The sequence below is a fragment of the Macrobrachium nipponense genome, chromosome 30 (assembly GCF_015104395.2).
Source record: "Macrobrachium nipponense isolate FS-2020 chromosome 30, ASM1510439v2, whole genome shotgun sequence".
Taxonomy (NCBI): domain Eukaryota; kingdom Metazoa; phylum Arthropoda; class Malacostraca; order Decapoda; family Palaemonidae; genus Macrobrachium; species Macrobrachium nipponense.
Window position 1 is genome coordinate 15,140,777 of NC_087218.1, and position 24,557 is coordinate 15,165,333.

A 24,557-nucleotide genomic window follows, 5' to 3' on the forward strand; every position below is an offset into this window, starting at 1 on the left:
GATGCCAGCTTTGCACTAAATGCCAAGATGACATATGTTTAGCGTTTGTTCCTCTTCCACATATTGATACTTATATTGATGCCTTCTCTGCGTACATACTACCTGGAGAACTTACAGCATTGCAGAATTGGTTCGAAGACAACTTTATTGGATGAGCAAATGGAACCACGTAGAAGACCACCTCTGTTCCTCCCTGAAGCGTGGAATAGTTACGAGAACGCGCTGCACAAGGAAGACTGGGTAGATAATCATGCTGAAGCAGCAAACAGAGCTTGTGATTGGGCACCCCACAACATGGAGAGTCATTACTGGGCTGCAGAAAGTTCAAAGAAACGAGATACATTTTTCGAGCAGTTAACCCTTTCCGCTCTTGGGGCGGCTGGGAGCAGTCATTAATCCCTCTCATACTAGTAGGTATTGAGGGCTGCTCACAGCAGCCCAATCCAAAACCTAAATATCTTTGTAATAACTTGATATAGCGTCCCCTAAACTTAACCAATCCAAGGACTGTTTTCTCTACTTGATATCTATATATTAAAGAAAACCTAATTCCCCAAATTCAGTCCATAATCTACCCCCGAAAATAATTTTCAAAACTACGCCAAAAACTCGGTTTCTTTCTGGCGAGACTATCTCATTTCTCCCGCGAGTTTCCCAGGTGAAAGTCGCCTCTCGCTACTTCTAACTGGCTTCATTTCCTCACGTGTTTGTAACGCTGTCACCAAGTCGCCCTACATCCCTAAATTTGATTTAATAATTTACTGGTGCTCTTCCCTCAGATCCAATGTATATTTTTTTGACTGAGGAACAACATTTTCACTGTAATCCATATTTCTAAAAGGAAAAGAAAGTCAGTCATCATCCGATAAGGTAGCTGCGTTCATTCACGTGATAAAGTCGAGAACATCATCTCTCCGGAAATCAGAATGATGCCAGTTAATAAATTACCAAAGAATTTGGGAAAATTAGTAAGGTTACATGGGTCAAAAGTTCGTCAACAACAGTACTTTGCTTTCCCCAGGACCCACTGGCTTTCCCTAATGTCTACTTTTATGTTTATTGGTCTTCTTGAAGGGTTCACCCACTGACTAATTATATATGAGCAATTGGAACTTGTCATGTATAAATGAATATGTTTCATTGATAACGTGTGTACAAACACGTTATATTTACAAATTACACGGAAATTATGTAATTAAGTCCCTTATTATAAATTATGTAGGTTAAACATATAATAGCCATTTTGTCAAAGGAAAGATGAGAGTATAAAATCAGTGTATTTATTGGTAAATGTCTCATGTCCATCTTCAACACGTAGTAGAGAATTTCATAAGTAATACAGGCAGAGACATTTCTGACCATATCAGGAACACACACACATCAGCCTTTTCTAAGTTTTTGCCCATGTAATCTGAAATATTGGAATAGCTTGACATTTGTTCTGCAGACATCGAATACCGTGATGAAAATGGCAATTTTTATAATAACGAAGTTATTATGGACAAGGAAAGCAACATCTCATCCGATTCCTGTTTCTTGACGAAAATGAAAGTCATCCCGCGACGAGATGCACACTCCTCTTCATTTTTATCTATTTCATTTTTACCATCGAATTATTTTAATCTATTGCCGACTTGAGGGAATGCTTTTCATTTTATTTTCGTAATTTATAAAAGATATAACCGAAAAATAGTATACAACATAAAACGTCACACAAAGGTCTGGAAATAATACTGCTATATTTTATTACTGACTCGTCAAAATGAATAACTGAAAATTTTTCTACTCTGATGCGTCATTCAATCCATTTCGCCCAGTCTCTCTCTATGCCTGGACCATGGCCTAAAGATACCTAAACACCCACAAATATTCACTCTCCCACTTACATACGTAAGAGAACGCACAAGAACACACACACATGTATATATATAGCATATAGTATATATATACATAATATATATATATTATTATATATATATATATATATATAATACATATAATACATATATATTATATTATAGTATATATATATTATATATATATATATATATATATATATATATATATATATATATATATATATATATATATATATAAAGGTTTTTTTGCCACGAAGGAAAAAAATGAAAAAGCGAGATAGCCGAGTACTTTCGGTCCTATTCGGACCCTTTGCTGAGGCATACTGATTTTACAAAGAACACCATAGTCAAAAGAAGGCTTAATGTACAAACTGACACTACCAGATTAGCCATAAGGGCGATTTTCACTCTACAGAGAGGAGGAGTCGCCATAGGCTAGCCACACCTTGAAGGATACCCGCAGAAAACAAGTGATTCTTCCAGAAAAACAGTACGTTTTGAAAACATATATGTATATATATATATATATATATATATATATATATATATATATATATATACATACCATAGCTTATTAAATTAATAACCTCGCGATTAGAGTAACACATAAGAATGGAAAAAAATGCAAGCAGGTAGTATGTCCATAAATGAGAACCACCTGCCTAGTGATGATCAAATTTGCGTCATCATATATCATACCAAATGTGAATAAATTCTCTCTCTCTCTCTCCTCTCTCTCTCTCTCTCTCTCTCTCTCTCCATACCCTGTAAAAGAAGTAATTGGCCGTATCCTGGTCGCTGACTGAGATCTCAAGCAGAGTGGCGTTGTCCGGAGGGCCGGCTCCCTCAGGTTTCGTTGACTTCGACTTCCCATATCTTCCTGGAGAGCCTCGGGGCGTTGTCGTTCACGTCAGCCAAACGGACGATGACAGTTCCCGTACCTGAGAGATCAGAAAGATTTATTCGTTGGGACGGTCAATAAACATCTTGCAAAAGAGATGATGCTGAATGTGTTGATAAGGATGCAGATGAATCTCTGACCTCTGTTTTAGGTCGTATGTCTTACGTCTAACTTGAGAGTACTTGCTTAGTCTCTATGTCTAACTTGGCAAGACCTAAACATTTGAAATATGCGCAGAAATAAGAGTAAAGAAAATTCCTAGAATTAGGTAGAATACAATAACATCTCTTGCGAAAGAAACGATGCTGAATGCTTTGATGATCGGAATGGTCTTGACCTGCCACCTCGGTGGCCGCAAGTTCGTTTCTCGGGTATTCCAGTGAGGGATCAGAGATGTGTATTTCTGGTGATAGGAGTTCACTCTCGACGTGGTTCCGAAGCCACGTAAAGCCGTTGGTCCCGTTGCTGAATAACCACTGGTTCCATGCAACTTAAAAACACCATACAAACAAACTGATGTTTTAGCTCGCATGTCTTACGTCTAACTTGAGAGTGCTTGCTTGTCTCTATGTCTAGCTTGGTAAGACATAGAAACATTTGAAATATGCAAAGAAATAAGAGTAAGAAAATTCCTAGAATTAGGTAGAATATATCATTATTGACATATTTGCTGACAACAGTTGCTTATTCATCTATTCTGTTTGGTTGTATGAGAAGTATTATTTTTCATAACTTATAAATGTTTACATTTCGAATGACACTCATAAGTGTACTGGAATATAAGTTCACTAGCTTAGATAAAAAAAAATTATGCTACAGAAAAAAGGTAGAGGTTATTGTGTCACAATTTATTTCATTGATGAATAAAATTAAATAATTTTGTTATCAATTATATCTTGACGCCTATTTTCCATTTGTTTCTTTTGGAGCTTTTCATGAAGTATATCTTAATTTAACTAGACCACTGAGCTGGTTAACAACAGCTCTCCTTGGGCTTAGATATTTTTACGTGGCTGGGAACCAATTGGTTACAAAGCAACGGGACCTATAACTTATTGTGGGATCTGAACCGCATTATACCGCGAAATGAATTTCTAATTACCAGAAATAAATTCCTCTGTTTCCATATTGGCAGAGCGAGGAATAGAACTCGCGACTACCGAATCGGTAGGCGAGTACGTAACCCACTCGTCCAACGAGGAGCTAGGAACGTTTCATTTGACTATCTTTGCAGTATAGCAAGCTAGTCGTTTATCAAGAATGAAGGCTTTTCAGACGTTTGCCTACTGTTGGTTGCGATGCCTCATAAAGGTCCTTTGTTCTCGGAAATGGCCTCCTCTCTGAACTGTTAGATATTGACATAATTTGACCGCATTCTCTTCCTCCACAAGAAATAATGATTATAGATTCTTCAGATGATGAAAAAAAATGTTATTTTCTGCATAATGTTCCAGCCGTTTCCTATTGAAATTTTGTATCCATTTTCCTAGCTGGAAAAGTATGTTTAGGGATTTTATCTTTCATGTGGATGTTACCAAGTTATTTTATTATACAACGATTCATGATTTTATCCATAATTATGTCTTACTCCTCAGCTGCAATTATGATAAAGACCTTATAAACCTTAAGCCCATCACTCCCACTTTTTAATACCATTTTTCAAACGCTAAAACGACCAATTTTAATCATAAACTGGCACTGCAAAAACACGAGTTTAGCTGAAACAGAATGTCCTTTATCGTTTTCAAGGGTCAATTATTATCACAAATGAGAAGGAACGAAAATAATTTGCAAACACGACTCATAAATGTTTCGAGACGTGGGAATCATCATCGTTAACGAAATGGAATAGTGGATCGCGTAGCCAGTCACAATGGATGCATTGTTAAAGTTATTTTTTTTCTATTTCCTGTCGGCGCTGAGCGCTCCTGTTCCGCCTCTTCAGTATGAAGCTGCCTCCGATTTGTGTCTTTGTTCACGAATTGCTTGACGCTGACTTATCTGTGATGCCATTCTGGTAATTGACAAGACTTTCGCTTCTGAATTTCAGCGCGAATTCTCCTCCTCATGAGTTCCTCGTTGGACGATTCTGTAGTCCTGAGATCGATTCCCCATTGTAATCAGAGGAATTTATGTCTGGTGATTAGAAATTCATTTCTCGATATCATACGGTTCAGATCCCACAACAAGCTGTAGGTCCCGTTGTTATATAACCATTTTGGTTCCTAGCAACGTAAAAATAAAAAGAAAATAAAAAAGAAGCTAATCCTTCGGGTCAGCCCTAGGAGAGTTGTGAATCAGCTCAGTGGTCTGGTTAAACTGAGATATACTCAACTTCTTCCTCTTCAGGTTTAGAGGATAGTGGCTTCAGTGCACCTCAAGTAGTGTGCTGTAGGCGTTACTAAAATGGCGTTGGCAGCATCCCTTCGGCCCCTGGCTACACCTCCACTTTTTAGCCATTTATTCTACCTCCATTCTTACTATACTTCCTTTCATATTCTCTTTCTTCCATCTAACTTTCCACCCTCTCCCAGCAATTGATTCATAGCGCAACTGCTTTGAAGTTTTCCTCCTGGTATACCTGTCAAACTTTTTGTTGTCAATTTCCGTTTCAGCGCTAGATGACCTTATGGATCCCAGTGCTTGGGATCCATATTCAATTCAATTCAATCCATTCTTTCTTCAGTCTTACTATCAAGCTTCTCTAGATATTACTTCTTAGTCGATATGTGGAGTTCTCCCACAATTCCACCTTTAGATCCTCGTACTTATTTTTATTATTATATACTAAACCAAACGAAAACTTCTTTCAGTTTTCTTCTGAAGATGGAAAAAGAAACCCACAAAATTACTGAATATAACTTGTTTACTTGTAAGCATTGAGATACTATGTAAATACTTACAAGTAAACAAGTTATGCTAAGTAATTTTGAGGGTTTCTTTTTCCCATTATCATTATTATTATTATTATTATTATTATTATTATTATTATTATTGGTCAAAGAATACAAAGGAAGGCGTTGGACTTATGACTCTAATCCGCACCCTGATATATTATAATGAAAAGGAGAATTTTCTGCGACTACGAGATCTTCCCTCCTGTGACACCATTCAGACCTTAAGGCTGAGTAACGTGATTGCATCACTTTTTGGCCGGTGATATGAATAGGGTTTATCTTCAGAATAATAACAGTAATAATAATATATTTTTCTGTTTTACTTCTCCTTCATCCATTGTTTATTTATTGTCTATTTGATTTACAATATTTAATGTGCAATATTCAAATTATCTTAATGATTACACTATGCATTCTACCACTGAAAAGGATAAGCACAATTTTACAAATGCTCGGAAGAATTGGTAAATATTTCTGTTCCTTATTTGTCATGAAAGAATGATATATATTTCGTTTTTTTATGCATGTGAGACATCTTTCATTGCATTAAGAGTTATGCTACGAAGTACAGAATCATAAAAGTATATATCAATATATTATCATTTCTAAAGTAGTTCTAATTAGCACTACTTAACTACCAACGAATCAGGCTCTCTATTTTCAAAATATTTCGATTTATATTTTGTTTTATTTAACTACAATACTGCATCTTCCGGTGAAGAGATGTATGGAGTATATTAGCGGCACATTACTTACAAAAATATGGCATATGCACGCCACTGGTCAGGTGACAGTATCGTGCGCCTATACAGACCTAAAACAGGCCACATAGAACCTGGGGCCCATAGGACCCAGGGAACATAGAACCTGGGAAACATCGGACCAGGGGAACATAGAACCTGGGAAATATAGGACGCAGGGAACATAGAACCTGGGGCCCATAGGACCCAGGGAACATAGAACCTGGGAAACATCGGACCAGCGGAACATAGAACCTGGGAAATAAAGGACCCGGGGAACATAGAACCTGGGAAACATAGGACCAGGGGAACATAGAACATTGGAAACATAGGACCATGGGAACATAGACCTGCTCCCATTATAAATGATGTACTTACTTTTGTATTTATTTACTTATTGATTTGTTAATTTATTTGTTTTGTCTAATAACTGTTCTGCTCCTTATAAATTTTCCATTAGCTTTTGTCTCTTCTTTTCGAATGAAATCGTGTTCTTTGGAAATTGAAATGAGTTTTGAAGCTTCTTTGCAATTTTCTTCATTGCAGTTTCATTAGAATGGTGTAATTTGATTTCCCACAGGCATCCAAGAAACAAAGGAACACAGCAACTTTAATTTTATCGAGTTTATATATATATATATATATATATATATTATATATCTATATATGTGTGTGTGTGTGTGTGTGTGTGTGTGTGTGTGTGTGTTCAAAAACAAAAATGTGCCTGAACGTTTGATTATAAATAGAATAAAAGCTTCCATTATAAAAAAAACCAAAGAAATATCAAAGCCATTTTGAAAGACAAATTGTTAAAGCATTTCACAAGAATTTTTGTAACATTGACAGCAATGTATTCTAGATGAAAGTGTATGTACTAGTTCTTGATTTGTTGTAAACTTGTGTAAGTGATTTATTGAGTAAAAACTTAAATAGGAAAAAGTATATATTCTTTGGAAGTTTGAATTTCAGATTAATGGGAGGTCACCCCCTCCCCCTCTATTGAAGAACTATGTGAAGGCAGGCGATAGAATTTTGCACACTTTCTTTTTCACAATGACCTCCCACTCAATACTTAAGAGGAATTGCATAACATTTTCAGTAAATTTGTAAAGTGAAATATTAGAAATTTATTCTTAATAAATTTGCCATGTATTAAAAATTTATTCTTAATAAATTTGTCATGTATTAAAAATTCATTCTCAATAAATTTGGCGTGTATTAAAAATTCATTCTTAATTAATTACTTTTATTTGTTTATAAAAATTCGACGAAAAAGTCGCCGAGTTTTCCTGGTGTTGAGTTGGCCGGTGGTGAGTCGGCGGTTAGAGTAGTTTTGGTCTACACAAAAATATACTTTCGTGAGTTCGGTGATATCAATACATTACTCTTAACTATGAACATGTCGTTTGTAAATGTTTGATATCTCATTAGTCAGCTGGGTATATCGGTACGGTAATTAGCCATGAACACATTTAAGTTGGCCAACATCACAGGACTGGCATCTTACCAGTGGCTAGTGTGTTTTATTTCCGCAGAATTCGTCTCTATACACATTGCCCCTAAGCATTCACTGTATAAATAATTAGTCTAACATACTGCTTTATTAATGCTATCTCTGAATATATTAAACTTCATGGCCTTTTGTTAGATGAGTTATGTTTAGTTGTCTCTACCAAAATTCTGCATGAAATATATTTCTACCAATTGCCACCCTGATCAATAGCACTGAAAATGCAACATAGTAAAAAGTATAAATTATTTGGGATTCTGATGGAATCTGCAGCTGATTGAGATATGAAAAGTTATTCTTATTTGTAATGAATTATTCATTTATTTGGAGGGGTGTGGTGTTTGAATAATCATCCTGAGATATACCTATATTGGGATATGTGATCGACTGAGTGTGCTGTTGCAAGTCGGTGCCTTCTGAGGGGTGAGAACCTTGTAGGGCAGTTTCTTGGTTTTGGTTGGTTTCTTTCAAAGTATCCCATCACCTAACGCTCTTCTTTACCAAGTTATATCTAAGGTGACATTGAACTTATTATCTCAGCGAAGAAGGTTTAAAGTTAGTTTCGACTCTGCTGTATACATAATCCTGCTGAATTCAAGGTTTGTACTTGGAATCGAAATTAGCCATCTCTAACATGTCTTGTGATGATAGTAATAACCATAATAACAAATGCTTTGCGATAAGATCACTGAAATCATTCAAACCCATGCAAAACAGCTATTGGGGTAGGTAATACCAAATGACATCTATGAAAAAATATGAGTTTATACTTCCAGTACCCCTTATGAAATGGATGGGAGGCATTTGGCCAAAAAGGACCATCCCGTCCCTTCCAGATTTCAACAGGAACGCGTGTGCAGATCTCTTTGGATACCCAGGGTCCGATGCCCCCGCAATTAAGCCACAAAGAAGTCAGCTTTATAAAACAGGGCATCTGGGCTTCTCAGGGAAGCACCAATAAAATAGGACGTCTGGGCTTCTCTGGGAAGCACCATAAAAGGACCGCTGGGCTTCTCTGGGACCAATAAAATAGGGACGTCTGGGCTTTTTTTCCCCTCTTGGGAACCACCAATGAAACAGGACTCTGGGCTTCTCTGGGAAGGGAACCACCAATAAAATAGGACGTCTGGGCTTCTCTGGGAACCACCAATGGACAGGACTCTGGGCTTCTCTGGGAAGCACCAATAAAATAGGACGTCTGGGCTTCTCTGGGAAGCACCAATAAAATAGGACGTCTGGGTTCTCTAAGAAACCACCAAAATGGACTAGGACCGTCTCTCTTCTCTGGGAAGCACCAATAAAATAGGACGTCTGGGCTTCTCTGGGAAGCACCAATGAAACAGGACGTCTGGGCTTCTCTGGGAAGCACCAATAAAATAGGACGTCTGGGCTTCTCTGGGAAGCACCAATAAAATAGGACGTCTGGGCTTCTCTGGGAAGCACCAATAAAACAGGACGTCTGGGCTTCTCTAGCACCAATAAACTAGGACGTCTGGGCTTCTCTGGGTAAGAGCCAATAAACCAGGACGTCTGGGCTTCTCTGGGAAGCACCAATAAAATAGGACGTCTGGGCTTCTCTGGGAAGCACCAGAGGGACCCCTGCAACACCAGGGACCTCAGATTCCCTCCGAAATCCCCCGTAGGATAAACTCTGTTAATCACATTATATTTTTATTTAGTTTTGAAACAAGGCACGCAGCATAATCCCAGCTTTCTAAGGCTTCTTGAAGACACTCGGTTTGAGGACTGTTCTCGACCTTCGTGAATATCAGAACATTTTCCCATCTGATGAGATATATTATCCATATAATAACAATTCAGAAGGCAACGATCATTACTCAATATTTCCTGTAACGGTGGCAGTCTGTGACCGGATAACTGAAACTTCCTTGATGTCTCTTTCAGGAACCTACTTTACTGCAAATGTCGTTAAGATACATATCGAGGTATTGTTCGATCATGATGTATCCGATGTGTCTCTTGTCGTTGCAGATCCACATATCTGTCTCAGGCGTCACTTTGTTGTTTTTTCGGCAGTCTTCGTTGTAGAGGTCGGACAGCGGCTGGGCGCTGTCCCACAGCACTACGTGGTCGCCAGAAAACGTCTCCCGAGCAATTTTATTGTACAGATCGATGTTGTCGTTGTTGGCGATGATGTTCCTCGGGTGTCTCTGTTGGAAACACAGAGTGCAAAGTTAGACTCTTCAGATGAGCATAAGTGCGTTGCATGCACGAGCAATAATTCTTATTCCCTGGGTTTTTCAAAATCCACCAAGATTATTGTTACTGATTTCTCGTAGTTATTAGTTTGTATTGCTTACAAGTCACACTATTGTTTTTTTTGGAGGTGTATGTATTTCATCTCGTGGGCTTCGAAACTCTTGCAAAATATGCGAGAAAATGGTAAAATTAACGCATTACTGTTTTCATTCCCATGCTTTCTGTCGTGTGTTATTGGCTCTAAAAGACAAACAATCCCATGCTTTCTGTCGTTTGTTATTGACTCTAAAAGACAAACAATCCCATGCTTTCTATCGTATGTTATTGACTCTAAAAGACAAACAATCCCATGCTTTCTATCGTATGTTATTGACTCTAAAAGACAAACAATCCCATGCTTTCTATCGTATGTTATTGGGTCTAAAAGACAAACAATCCCATGCTTTCTGTAGTATGCTATTGACTCTAAAAGACAAACAAAAAGAAAGAAAATGAATTACTTGTCACAGAAAACGGACAGGGGGGTGGATGGGGCCTAACGGAGTACAGCCTTTAGTTAGTAGGACTTGCCCCTAGTCAGTGGGTCCTGCTCTTGCGAGTTGTTGTTGCATTGATTTCATTTCTTCCTTTGACTTTCATCCGTTCTCTTGGGGACTTTTCCTACTTAGCTGTCCAGCTTCTTCAACTTGACTTAGTTTTAGTTTTAACCTCTTATTCCAAAGCAAATCTGTTTCACGTTGCCAACGGAAGTCTAGCAATGAGACAATATGGTCTCGTTACTCTATAATAATAATAATAATAATAATAATAATAATAATAATAATAATAATAATAATAATAATAGGGAAAAACTCTCTATCGCGAGAGTATATATAATGTTCTAAAGGGTCCACAATAATACAAAGTGTTAAGAGTCCGTGTATAATTTTTAAGACTTTACAAAAAGCTTTCGAACCCTTCCCTGGGTTCATCTTCAGTCCAAATGAACAATTAGTTATTACAACATGTACAGAGGTGAATTTAAAAACAAGAGTCGTTGAAGATCATTAACACCGGTCGCTAGCTCGTTAATGGACCAGGTGATGAAGAAAGAGGGCAGTTAACTCCAACTAGGTGATTTCCTCTCTTTCTTCATCGCCTGGTCCATTAACGAGCTAACGACCGGTGTCAACGATCTTCACCTCTGTACATGTTGTAACTAATTGTTCATTTGAACTGAAGATGAACCCAGGGAAGGATTCGAAAGCGTTTTGTAAAGTCTTAAAAATTATACACGGACTCTTAACACTTTGTATTATTGTGGACCCTTTAGAACAAAATAATAATAATAATAATAATAATAATAATAATAATAATAATAATAATAATAATAATAATATAATAATAATGCACTGGTTAATAAAAAATAAAGTAGAAAGAAGCGTGAACGATATTAGCACCTGTAAATGGTCCAGTAACTTGAAAACCGTAGGCGTCTTTTTAGCGAATTCTTTCACCAGGGGCGCCAAAACCTTGAGGTGTTCTGCGTACCTCTCGGAGGCCCTCTGAGCTCCGTACGCACGGTACACCTCCTCCGACTCCCTCATGAAGTGCAGAGCTGTACCTGTGGAGTATATGGGAAATCAGAAGAAGAAGAATAAGCGGAAAAAGAAACCTATTTTCTGTATGTCAGAAGTAAACGATTTGCCAGCAGACAAACTTTCTTCTTTCTTCGTCTGAGGTGTTGACAATTTCCTATCTCGGAAAGGTAACTGAAAAGTGTCGTACCAGAGAAGGAATATTGACATTGGATGAAAACTTCTTTATTTGCTGTACTTGGGAAGTTGAGGTGATGTCAGGCAGTGTTAGTTGAGTTGTTTTAGTCCTACTTGGAACCAATAAAGAATTCGTTTGAGGAACGCCTTTGATATTAATACACGTTGTCACTAAATATTGAAAAAAATAAATAAATAAAACATTTTTTTTTATCAGCGTCTCTTTGTGATTTTGCTCATTATATATAAAAATAGTTTTAATGTATATTGTTGTTTATTTTCTAATTTTCAATGCGTGACATCATATATATATATATATATATATATATATATATATATATATTATATATATATATATATATATATATATATAATAATCCGTATGACTGTATAAGCATAGAGTTGTAAATAAAATTTCCATTAGTTTTGTTTTTTGTTGAAAATTCACTAATATATTTTATAATTTGGGTATATTTAGCACAGCAGACAGTTGTCATGACAGGAGGACAATGATATTAAAGAATTATAGATAACCGAAAAATCATGATCTCTTCATAAATGAACGTGAAGAAACAAAAACATTTCAAGTACATTTAAAGTATAATATATTGGACCCTTTATCTGATGCCTTTTTTAATCACCACCAAGTCGTCAGCAGCTGAGGTTAGACAATTATATTAAATCAACGAGTCAGACGATTACATTAGATCAACGGGTCAGACGGTTACATTAAATCAACGGGTCAGATTATTACATTAAATCAATAGGTCACACAATTACATTAGATCAATGGGTCAGACGATTACATTAAATCAATAGGTCACACAATTACATTAGATCAATGGGTCAGACGAATAAATTAAATTAACGGGTCAGACAATTACATAAAATCAACATGTCAGCCGAATACATAAAGTTAACAGGTCAGACAATAAATTAAATGAACAGGTCAGACAATAAATTAAATCAACAGGTCGACAATAAATTAAATCAACAGGTCAGACAATAATTAAATGAACAGGTCAGACAATAAATTAAATGAACAGGTCAGACAATAAATTAAATGAACAGGTCAGACAATTACATGAAATCAACCGAATCTACAGAGAAAAATAACAGGAAATAATAGAAACTTTGACTTTACATGGTAATTAAAGAGATGCCATTTCAGTCACTTGACGTGTATTGTTTGTCTCTCGTTTTATTATGTAATATATTTATTAGTTTGCTTCCATACCAACATTTACTGGTTATCTATCATGCCATTGTAGCATACTCTCTTTTCATGAAATTGAAGGCGGTATATTCTGGGATTGTTTCCTGAGACTATAGCATTTTAATGGTCCGTATGAGCTTGTTCAGTATGAATCCGAACACTATTATTATTATTATTATTATTATTATTATTATTATTATTATTATTATTATTATTATTATTATTATTATTATTATTACTGAACACTATGCAAAACAATCATGTTCTTTACAGATGAGGAAAGAATGCGACCATTTTCCTTGAGTGTGCATATTTTTATATTGTTAACGATGAGTGTGAATATTTTTATATTGTTAACGAGTACACTTGAAACGCTTCAACTTAAGGAACTAGGTATACTTTTAACAGTATAACAAGATTTAAATGTAATAAAATGGGCTAATTTTATCCTCGTTATAATAATAATCATGTTTATTATTATTATTATCATTTCTATCACAGTCATCTTATTCGATTGATTGGGTGGTTATTATAGTGTGGGGTTCCGGGTTGCATCCTGCCTCCTTAGGAGTCCATCACTTTTCTCACTATGTGTGCTGTTTCTAGGAGCACACTTCTGCATGAGTCCTGGAGCTACTTCGTCATCTAGTTTTTCCAGGTTCCTTTTCAGGGATCTTGGGATCGTGCCTAGTGTTCCTATGATTATGGGTACGATTTCCACTGGACATCCCATATCCTTCTTCTTCTTCTTCTTCTTCTTCTTCTTCTTCTTCTTCTTCTTATTATTATTATTATTATTATTATTATTATTATTATTAATTATTATTATTATTTAAAAAAATACTCATAGTAGCACGAGTCTTGGAATGGAGAGACAAATCCACATTTATTTAGATGTACAGGTATTTAAAGATAAATCTGTACAGAGAGCTTTCAGGAAAGCTCTCTGTACAGATTTATCTTTAAACATATATACAAATGGATAACTGTGGATTTGCTTATCCCTTTTTATTATTTTTGTTGTTGTTGTTGTTGTGATTATCGTTCATATTGAACAAACAAAAATCGCTATTAACTAAAGAAAATTCTTTCGAAATTCGTGAGGCGCGGAAGTTCGGTAACTCAGGCGGCGGGTCCTCTTCGTCCTACCGAATATTGTTGAGTCAGGTAAGAAACTGCAAGTCATTTCCGCGGAATACCGTGATTTTTGGAGTCACCGTAAGTTTTAATAGTCTATTCCGTTCGGTTGGTGCTTGGATGGGGTTACCGCCAGTAAACAGCAAGCAATAACATTTTTAATATACTGCTGGTTATCTCGATTGGCAAAGAAAACAAATACCGACGGATGCGGTCAGCTCTTGAACGGGTGACCATCGAATTAACTAGACGCCGTCGGCGCAAATAAGCTTTAAATGACGATCTGCTTGGAATAGGTTTCTTGTGGTTGGCAACTTCATCCCAAAAAATCAGTGCTTAGAAGTGTACAAGAAGGCGTAGGAGTTTGGTGTGAGAGGCATTGTTTTTGTTCCGCAGATTTAGGATTCGCTCTCTCTCTCTCTCTCTCTCTCTCTCTTTCTCTGTTCCGTGGATTTAAGAATAGCTTTCTCTACGTCTCCCTCACTCTTTGTTTTTATGTTCCACAGATTTAGGACTCTCTCTCTCTCTCTCTCTCCTCCTTCTTCTTCTTCTTCTTCATGGCAAAACATAACTGAAGGGTCATCTCTTCAAAATCCCTCATTTCTAGGAAACTCTCTGAATCTGCAGATCTACGCATGACACTTGATTTCTCAACCATCCGCGTTCATTGCCTCAGGCTGGTAACGCTTTCAGTCAGGCAATCACAGTTTCACGCAGTTTTTTTTTTTTCACACACTATTTTCTGCTTGATTCGGAATTACCTGATGACGGAGCTGCATGTCACTGAACCTTATATATTTTGTAACTGTTGTTGAACTTGAATTACGGTAAATCTCAAGATAAATCTACACAGAGAACTTTCGGGAATCTGTACGATTGGAAAGGGGGAATCGAACAGATTCCCGAAAACTTTCTGTACAGATTTATCTTTAAATATAAGCATATAGTCATGACTGTGGATTCGGTTCTCTATTATTATTATTATTATTATTATTATTATTATTATTATTATTATTATTATTATTATTGGAAAAGCAAATCCACAGTAGTATGTCTGTTTGATTTTGTTATTTAAAATATATAAAATATAGAAAGCAGAAAGCTTTCGGTGACCTGTATGGCAAGGAGGACCATGCAGGTCATCGAAAGCTTTCTGCTTTCTATATTTTATATATTTTTAATAACAAAATCAAACAGACATACTACTTTGGATTTACTTTTATATTTTGAATCACTCATGTGATTATGAATTTTCTTTGAATTTATATTATTATTATTATTATTCTGTTAAAAGGATGGCAGAATTAAGCGAGTTGATTTTATATATTGTTTTTTCTATTTTCCTTACAATTCGCTTCTCAGGCTCAGCGATGTTTCTGAGTAACTGGCCAATATTCATATTGGGAATTTTTCAAAAAATTCTAAATGCTGAAGGTAATCTTTTATTAGAACAGGATATCAGGTCCAGGTCAAGAAGGGGTCGTGGTCGGTGCCGGTATTATTCCGTAGGCGTAGTTCAGTTCGGGCCGGGGTCGTCTTTGGTTTTAAGGGCTGGTATTGGTGCTGGTATAACTGGTATAGCTGGTATCACATGACGTTTCGACCTTCCCGCAGGTCATCTTCGGACGAGTCGGTTGAAGAGACTGTAGCATTCTCATTGGTCGGACCGGTCTTGGGCGAAGTCGAGGATCTCGCCTCGAAGGTCGTTGTTGTTGTTGTTTGAGATTAAGCTGGCCTTGTGCCAGCACGGGCTCTTGCTCGTAGAGCAGCCCGTATGTCATATTAGTTTGAGATGTGAAATGTTTAGGATATGAAACTTTATTGGTGATACATGAATGATGTGGTGAAGGTGATTTGATATTGAATGAAGGATTTGATGGGCAAGGTTGAAACCCTTTAAACCCTAAGGTACCCTTCAGTCGTAGGGAAAGCTCGATAGTAGTAAGTGTTGGCTAGTAGGAGAGACCAACAGATTGGAAGAATGAAGGTTTGAGTTGTAGGCACAGTTAGCTAGTAAGATAGCTCGTAAAATTCTGAGTCATATTCCTTTTTCCGGTCCGGTTTCTTTAGGTGTGTGTTGTATGGTGAGTGTAGTGGAGGGATAGTGATGAGTGTGAGGGGAGGGGTGATGAAGGAGGCTAGAGATGAATGGGGATGTCTGTTAAAGAGGTTTGTATTTTTGTCTTGCATGTTATGTGAGTTAGGGTAGGATGGGGAAGTGATCATGATTGTTGGCACCATGTGCTGTCAGTCAGGGTAGTGTTCTGTTCCTACCTTGGTGGTGGGTAGGAGCATAGGAAACCTGCCAATTCATGGGTGTTTGCTAGAATGTGCTTTGTGATTTGAGTGGTTGTGCGTTCATTTCCTATGTACCTATCTCTTAGTTGCTCCGTTTCTGGACAGTCTAAGAGGTAGTGTTCTAGAGGTTCTTCTGGAATTCTTTCGCAGTACTTACATGGCTTGGGATCGCCCACTATCTTTTGCCAAGTGCATTGGTATCCAAGCCTTAGACGATGGATTATGACTGCTAGTGCTCGTGACATATCTTTGGGAATGTCATATGGTTGCAGACTGGTGGTGTCTACATACCACTTTGCAGTGTTAGAGCCTCCAAAGACCGCTCTCCTGACTTTGCTTTCTTCTTACACTTGACAGTTTTAATACCTATGTTGTTGATGTGTAACCCGCTCTTTGCTAGGGAGTCTGCATCATCATTTCCTTGGATTCCTATGTGACTTGGAATCCAGTTGAGAGTTATCTGTCTGTTTCTGGTTTGGTGGATGTTGGCAATTGCCCAGATACTTGTCAGGAGTTTGATGTTTTCCTTTACCTTGCCTTTTGTGATGGCTTGTATTGCTCCTTTCGAGTCGGTGTGGATAGTTGTGTTTCCTAGTTTGTGTTGCGAGTCTTCTAGCGCTTTAGCGATTGCTATCAGCTCGGTCTGTAGAGTGGAGGCATTGTCTGAGAGCCTCCAGCTCCCTTTTAGTGATGTTGAGTAGACTCCTGCGGCCGCCGCAGGGATGCTGAGGTCTACTGATCCATCTGTAAAGTATTCATTTCTGGTTGTTGTTTTCCTAATTGAATCTCGTGCTGCTTGTTTCAGCTGTTGAATGGTGCATGCTTCCTTGCTTGCCGGGAGGACTGTGTAGTTGATATTGAAGAGTTCTGGTTTCCAGGGTGCTGGTTCTACATACTCAGTGAGAGGAGAGTCTTCTCTGATGGCAGCAGCATGCTTTTGCATGCCTACTCTTCTTAGTGTTTCTAAAAGGTTGCCAGCGTATGTCTTGGGTGGGTCTAGTTCTTCGTGGAGATCAATGCACTTTTTGATCTCTCTTTTTAGTGGACAGTTCCTTTCATTTTTCAAGGTTTTTAGCAGGATGGATGTGTTTCTCTGGTCTATTCTGTATGTCAGAGACTATAATTTTGTTTCATATCTCAGAATGCATAAGTTAGTCCACATTGGAGCACCTGTGATGAGTAGCAGGGCATTGTAAGGTCTCGGTGATTCTCCCGTGCGAGCGCCACAGTAGTGTGCCTGGGGATGAACGTCAGGAATTCCGTCTGTAGCAGGAATCCTATCATCCTGTGGGGGCTCCTGATTATCTGGCATTATCGGGGGGTCGTTCGCTGCTCTCCGGCGGCGGTGGGAAGGAAAAACGTTTCTTGGGTGATGTTTAAATTTGGTTTCTCCTTACCTATATGGAAGGCTTCTAGGACGCAGACGTCGGGGATCCGTTGTTTGATCTATTATTTCGACATTAGGGATAATATCATTTCTTTTTATCCGTTTGTTATGAGCAGTCCTGGCGTGGTTAAATATGGCTCCTTCCTAAGATGACCTGCGAGAAGGTCGAAACGTCATGTGATACCAGCTATACCAGCATCAATACCAGCCCTTAAAACCAAAGACGACCCCGGCCCGAATTGAACTACGCCTACGGAATAATTCCGGCACCGACCACGACCCCTGCTTGACCTGGAGCTGATATCCTGTTCTAATAAAAGATTACCTTCAGCATTTACAATTTTTTGAAAATTCCCAATATGAATATTGGCCAGTTACTCAGAAACATCGCTGAGCCTGAGAAGCGAATTGTAAGGAAAATAGAAAAAACAATATATAAAATCAACTCTCTTAATTCTGCCATCCTTTTTAACAGCATTTGCCTAAAAGAGGGTCTTCCACCAAAATATTATTATTATTATTATTATTATTATTATTATTATTATTATTATTATTATTATTATTATTGAAAGCACAACTAAATACAAATGAATTGATACTTTTTAGTAAATACGAGACTGCTAACCATATATGACCTTTTCAATTCCAGGTCCGAAGAAAACAAAACAAATTTTTAAAGTTTGCTGTTAATTAATTTGTAATTTACTCTTTTATAAAGTGTTAAATCTTTTTTTGTCCTTTACATTTTCACTTTCGAAATTTTATTAGAATTTCTGTTTTTTCGAAATATGTTATTCATTGCCAGTTATATTGTAAGACGTTATTAGTTTTTACTGCTATTTTTCAGTAACGAAATATACATTAATACGGACAATAAAACAAAGTTAACTAACAAATCTAACTAACAAATCATAAAAAGTTCTTTTGCGGAAAAACAGAATTGCAGTATTGTTAGAATGAAATGGAAAGGAAATACGTAGAGTAAATAAATAATGACGCGTGGTCCAGTGGTTATGAGCCTCGCTTTTCAGCGAGTCATGAGACCGATCCCTAATGAGAACAAGTAAAAAATGCGGCGAAGTTTCTTCGGCGCAATCGAGTTTTCTGTACAGCCTCGGCAGCTCATAATCAAGGCCACCGAAAATAGATCTACCTTGGGGGGTTGGGGGGTGGGGGGGTCTCGGTATAATGCTTTATGAGCCGCTGCCCACGAAATTTTAACCACGCCCCAGTGGTGGCTTCTCCTATATCGTTACCGGAAGCATGATTGTGGCTAACTTTAACTTTAAGTGAACTAAAAACTACTGAGGCTAGAGGGCTGCAATTTGGTATGATTGATGACTGTAGGGTGGATGATCAACATACCAGTTTGCAGCCCTCTAGCCTCATAAGATCTGAGGGCAGACAGAAAAAGTGCGGAAGACAGACAAAGCCGGCACAATAATTTTCTTTTTACAAAAACTAAAATCCACTTAGGTCCGTTTCCCGAAATGTCGCCATTCCCGTATTAACCCAGGAAGCAAATGATGTTCTTGGCAGTTAGATGACTGCTGTGAGTCGCAGTTAGCGGCGAGGGGGTGGGCTGGGGGCAGGTTATGGTCTAGCAGTTTCATCTGCAAAGAGTTGTTGAGGACCAGAGGGGAAAGGACTTATAGCTGAAAAAACAAATATTAAGTGATCGACCATTCCCCGTCATGCTGTAGCGTCAGGGTAATCGAAGAGATTGATTGATTGATTTATTGAAAGTAGAGTGTAATCTGTCATTTCAATAACGAGAATTTTAACAGAAATCTTTTCGTCTAGTAAATGGGAAATTTATAATTAATGTTCTCATTGCAATAGATTAAGTTCCTATCTAGAAAAATACTTTCGTTTATTTTATTACTTTGTTTCCGTTGATCAAAGACATTGAAAAGATGGAAGACGTAAACATATAATTAGTGTCCTCTTTGTGTGAGGTATATCAGTCGCGACGTTCATTACAACCGGGTGGCTCTCTGTCTGAAACATAACTTTCATTTATCCTTTATGAACTTGTATTTAACGTTGATCGAACACAGTTACAATAAGCCACGAAAATATCCAAGATGGAGCACACCGTTATAGACGAAAGATGAATCAATACAAACCGAAGAGCAGGAACGACGGCCGCGGCGCCTTTCCAGCGATCCAGGATTCCAGGGAGGACGGCAGATCCTCCAGGAAGGCGTTCCACCTGTAAGTGATCCTCAGCGGGACCCCGAGGTGAACGACCTCGTGGTAATCCTCGTGGATGGTTCTGCGCTTCTTGGACATCATGACGTAGACGTCCTTCCAGGTATCCTGCAGGGATAGAATATGATCATATTTAGGCCGAAGGCCAAGCGCTGGGACCTATAAGGTCATTCAGCGCTGAAAGGGAACTTGAGAGTAAGAGGTTCGAAAGGTGTAACAGGATGAAAACCTCGCAGCTGCACTATGAAGCAATTGTCAGGAAATGGTGGAAGGTAAGATAGAAGAAAGAATATGAATGGAGGTACTTTAATAGGAATTACAAAGGGTTGCAGCTGAGGGCCGGAGGGACGCCGCAAAAAAACCTTAGAAGTAATGGCGCTAACGGCACTTCTCCCTCGCGGGTTTGCGCACCTTCTCAAAACTTGCAATCCTGTATTTAATCTCCGGGGTGGCGATCCGTCTCACGAGAACCTCGAAGATGTACCTGATGTGGGAATCGCCCACCAACAGGATGTGGACGGCGGGACGCTGACTCAAGGCTGCAGCAGCAGAAGCATTCGATTCGGGTGCCGTCTCTCTTTTTTGCCAGGGGTCGGGTTCTTTTGGGTTCCTGGTTGATGAGACAAGATTATGAATATTCTCTCTCTCTCTCTTCGTATGAGTCCGAATATTGATGGTTTGGTATGTAATTACGTAAATGAGGTCAGCCATAATTTGAAGTGTATGTGTTTTATATATATATATATATATATATATATATATATATATATATATATATATATATTGTGTGTGTGTGTGTGATTTACAATTGTAACAGACATACATACGTATGCACATACGTGTATGTAGCTACACGACGTGCGCGTGAATAAATTTGATAGACTCGTATTTATTTACATATGCTGCAATCCGGAATTTATTCACGCATAATGTAAGTCGCAGCACAGAGTCCATTGACTGATAAAAAATAAAAAAAATAAAAAAGCAGCTCTCACCTTGTGGCGTTCCACAGCTTGGATGCACACTCGAAAATGAGCTCCTTGGTGAATCTGAAGTAGGGGCCGTTGCAAAGGAACGTTGCTTTGAGGTCGTCGTAGTAGTAGCAGTTCTGGTCGAAGTACTTGTTCGGATGCGGAGACTTGTAGAAGAAGGACGAGATCTGTCTCTGCGTGTAGTGCAGAGGCAACGGCAGCAGCTTCCCCTTGAGGTAGGGACTGTCCATGTAGTAGGCGATGAAGAACAGGTCCAGGCAGACGATTATCGCTGGCAGAGCGCAACGCCAGTATTTTACTTCGGCCATTGTGGTGGCATCGTCTGGTTCCCCTGGGAGAAAGAGGAAGAAACGACTTTTAGATCCGTCGCTTTTTTTCCTGAAAGAGGCAGACGTAAGAGTGTTTGCCTCGACGGGATAGGCTAGAGACAGTCGGTGGGAACGAGAAATATTTGGGCTTATATTGTTTTACCTGGAGGGTTTGAGCAATAGAATACTTGCTTCACTGGAATGGAACATTTATTTCATTTTCATTTTTTTCCACTTACCTATCATCTTTATTTATTTTTATATTTATTCATTTTATTTCTGTTTTTATCTTCTATTTTTTTATATATATGGGAATTAATTGTTCATCCTCATAATGAGACTGCAATCAATATATTACAGTCAAGAGCGCTTGCCTAAATGAGGTGGTTAAATAATGTCAACTTCGTTATTGCAGTTTTTCTTCTTTTTTTAGGAAAGTTACAGTCGTAAAATTAATAGTTTAACTGGGGTAGAAAAGAGCATAAAATTATGCACAGTACATAAGCAAAGAATGAATGGCACCAAGCTGCTATTTTGTTAATATATTTAGGGTTATTGTTTTTCCAAATAAGATTTAGGTGAACCAGTTTGTCAGGTGTGTGCGAGAGAGAAGGAGAGAGAGAAAAAAAAGAGTAGCACTATTTTACTTCTTATAACTACCCGAGACCCTTATCTCTAAAACTACAAGGTGTCCCACAAACAACCAGGAAATTGTAGATTTACATTAATTATTCTATCCACGTATTTTACCATGGTATTTTACTTTATCAATGAACTAAACAAAATTAACTAACCTACACTCCTGACTTAATTGAATCCAACGAATGACCCTCAAGAAGTCCAGATCTCAACGTAATGGATTTTATCATGTGAGGTGTACTGTTACATCAACTTCAGTGACAGCGGAGAGAGGTCAAAGACATACTGTCCTTAAACACTCCGTTAATGGAAGCCTGGAACAAGATCCCGCTTGAAGTCATCCAAAGGGCGACTGGGCCATGGAAGTTGGCTGGACCGTAAGGTTCTACGTCGTTGTGTAGTTTCCCACGGAAAAAAAATTTGAACACCACACCTAACATTAGCGTTTCTGTTCTGTTTTGACAATGTTGCTGTTAACAACGACTGTTTTCTGTTTCCAACAATTAAATAAACTGTACCGAATTTCCTGGTTTTGTGTGGGAGCATCCTGTAGGATTGACCTGCTGTAGCTGGTTCACTTAAGGTAGATTCTTGGGTGAGCCCTATGCCTGCCAGACATTTGTTTGGCGGCCGCTGATTGGCTAGGAGCTGCTTACCTCCCGGTACCATCCAATCAGCGGCCGCCAAACAAACGTCTCGTAAGCATAGGGTTCATCCAAGAATCTACCTTAAGTGAACCAGGTATAGTAGCACAACCCAAGCTCCTTTTTCCATTTTTGGTGGTGTTCCTCAAGGTTATGATCTTTTGGTACTCTCTCTCTCTCTCTCGTTGATTTACGCAAATCTGACTCTTTTTCCCTGATAATTCAACCATCTGTCTTTCTGCTTCACATCCGTTCATGGGGCCCCACAGATGCATTAGGCTCCAGTTTACTTGTCGCGTTCTTCATTTAACTTTAGTCTAATTTCTGTTTCTCGTTGAAAAAATAGATATGTGAATTAAAAGCCTCTTAAAACTATTATTATTATTATTATTATTATTATTATTATTATTATTATTATTAATGCTCGATTCAGTTTCCAACCTCGGCCAAGCTTTGGGATTCTCAACTTGTTACGTTATCACCTCAATATTTTTTCCTTCTGCTTTCCTTTCAGACAAGTAACGGCCATCATTAGTTCCCTTTGTATGAGAGAGAGAGAGAGAGAGAGAGAGAGAGAGAGAGAGAGAGAGAGAGAGAGAGCCTCCTCTCTACCGGAATTATTGAGATTTGACGGTGAAACATGGCAGTTTTTCGAAACAAACTTAACCCAGAAAAACTTATTTTATTTTGAGTATGTCAAGGCTTTCCCTATAGGTACATAATTTCAACATATTTCATAAAATGGAAAAAAATTAATAACTGTCAGTTGAAAACTTCATCATATTTAATCAAAATAAAATAAAATAATTCAGCAGTTGGAGATTTCATTTCACAAATAACAATGTCATGGCTGCTAACGGGTTAACGGTCTCCGAGATGCCTTAATGGTCTTGAAAACGTTTCACTGAATGATTACTGCAACAATCACGGTAAGAATCCAGATTAAAAAGCAGAATTCTTCCATGAATCCTGAATAAACGGAATAATACACCGAGAGAGCATTTGTACCGTCTCTGGATGACTTCACAAAACGATTATGTGACTGGGGTGTGACCGTGTGAGACCTGCGCAGTACAGTACTCACCGTTACCACCTGCCTCCGGTGGTAAGACTTAGATCAGGAACCACCGAACAGTGGAGGGAGGAGTAACCTTCTGTAACAACAGCACGCTCGTCACAAGCCTGGTTGAATACAAGGAGGTTTAATAATTGCTATCCAAACTCCTTGGCTGAATATAGTATACGAGCAAGGGAGCCGTTGCAAAGTCAAATCTCAACTACTACCACTACAAAGTGGCGGGTTCAACCCCCTTCAAGAAATGAGTGAATGAATATTTTATTTACGCCAGATGAGTTCATGAATACCTACTTGCGCTGTTAACACGCATATAAATATTTAAGGGCTTCTAACCCCTCCTGAATGTCAGATTTTGCCTGGAATAGCATTTATAGAATTTCAGCCATAGGCCAAGGGGTGGGAACTATGAGGTCATTCAGCGCTGAAATGGAAATTGACAATAAAAAGGTTTAAAAGGTGTAACAGGAGGAAAACCTCGCAGTTGCATTATAAAACAAATGTTAGGAGAGGGTGGAAAGTAAGGCGGAAAATCAAAAGAATGTGGATGGAGGTACAGTAAAAGGAATGAAAGGGGTTGCAGCCAGAGGTGAGATTATCGACGGCACTAACATCCCCCCACCCCACCACCAAGATTTTTTTCCTGGGAACTTGACTGCATCAATTCTGGTGAGAAAGAAAGGTTGAGTGGACCTCTTAACACCATTGGCTAGTAGTATACAAGGTTTTAGTGAACTTGCAACAAACTTCAGTGGTCTGTGCCAAG

The 24,557-nt window shown here is 38.2% G+C and overlaps 1 protein-coding gene across 2 annotated transcripts in view; it reads right to left on the reverse strand.

The window, feature by feature from the left end:
• Window positions 1–9,550: 9,550 nt before the first annotated feature.
• LOC135202015 (uncharacterized) overlaps window positions 9,551–24,557 on the reverse strand; it is a 159,866-nt gene continuing 144,859 nt past the window's right edge. For both annotated transcript variants that reach the window (XM_064231291.1, XM_064231290.1), the window contains exons 2-6: window positions 21,129–21,456; window positions 20,545–20,743; window positions 20,049–20,241; window positions 11,567–11,730; window positions 9,551–10,078 (exon numbers count right to left, since the gene is read on the reverse strand). In XM_064231291.1, coding sequence (XP_064087361.1) covers window positions 9,809–10,078; window positions 11,567–11,730; window positions 20,049–20,241; window positions 20,545–20,743; window positions 21,129–21,433 — 1,131 coding nt within the window. In that variant the 5' untranslated portion in view covers window positions 21,434–21,456 and the 3' untranslated portion in view covers window positions 9,551–9,808. The remainder of the gene's footprint in view (window positions 10,079–11,566; window positions 11,731–20,048; window positions 20,242–20,544; window positions 20,744–21,128; window positions 21,457–24,557) is intronic.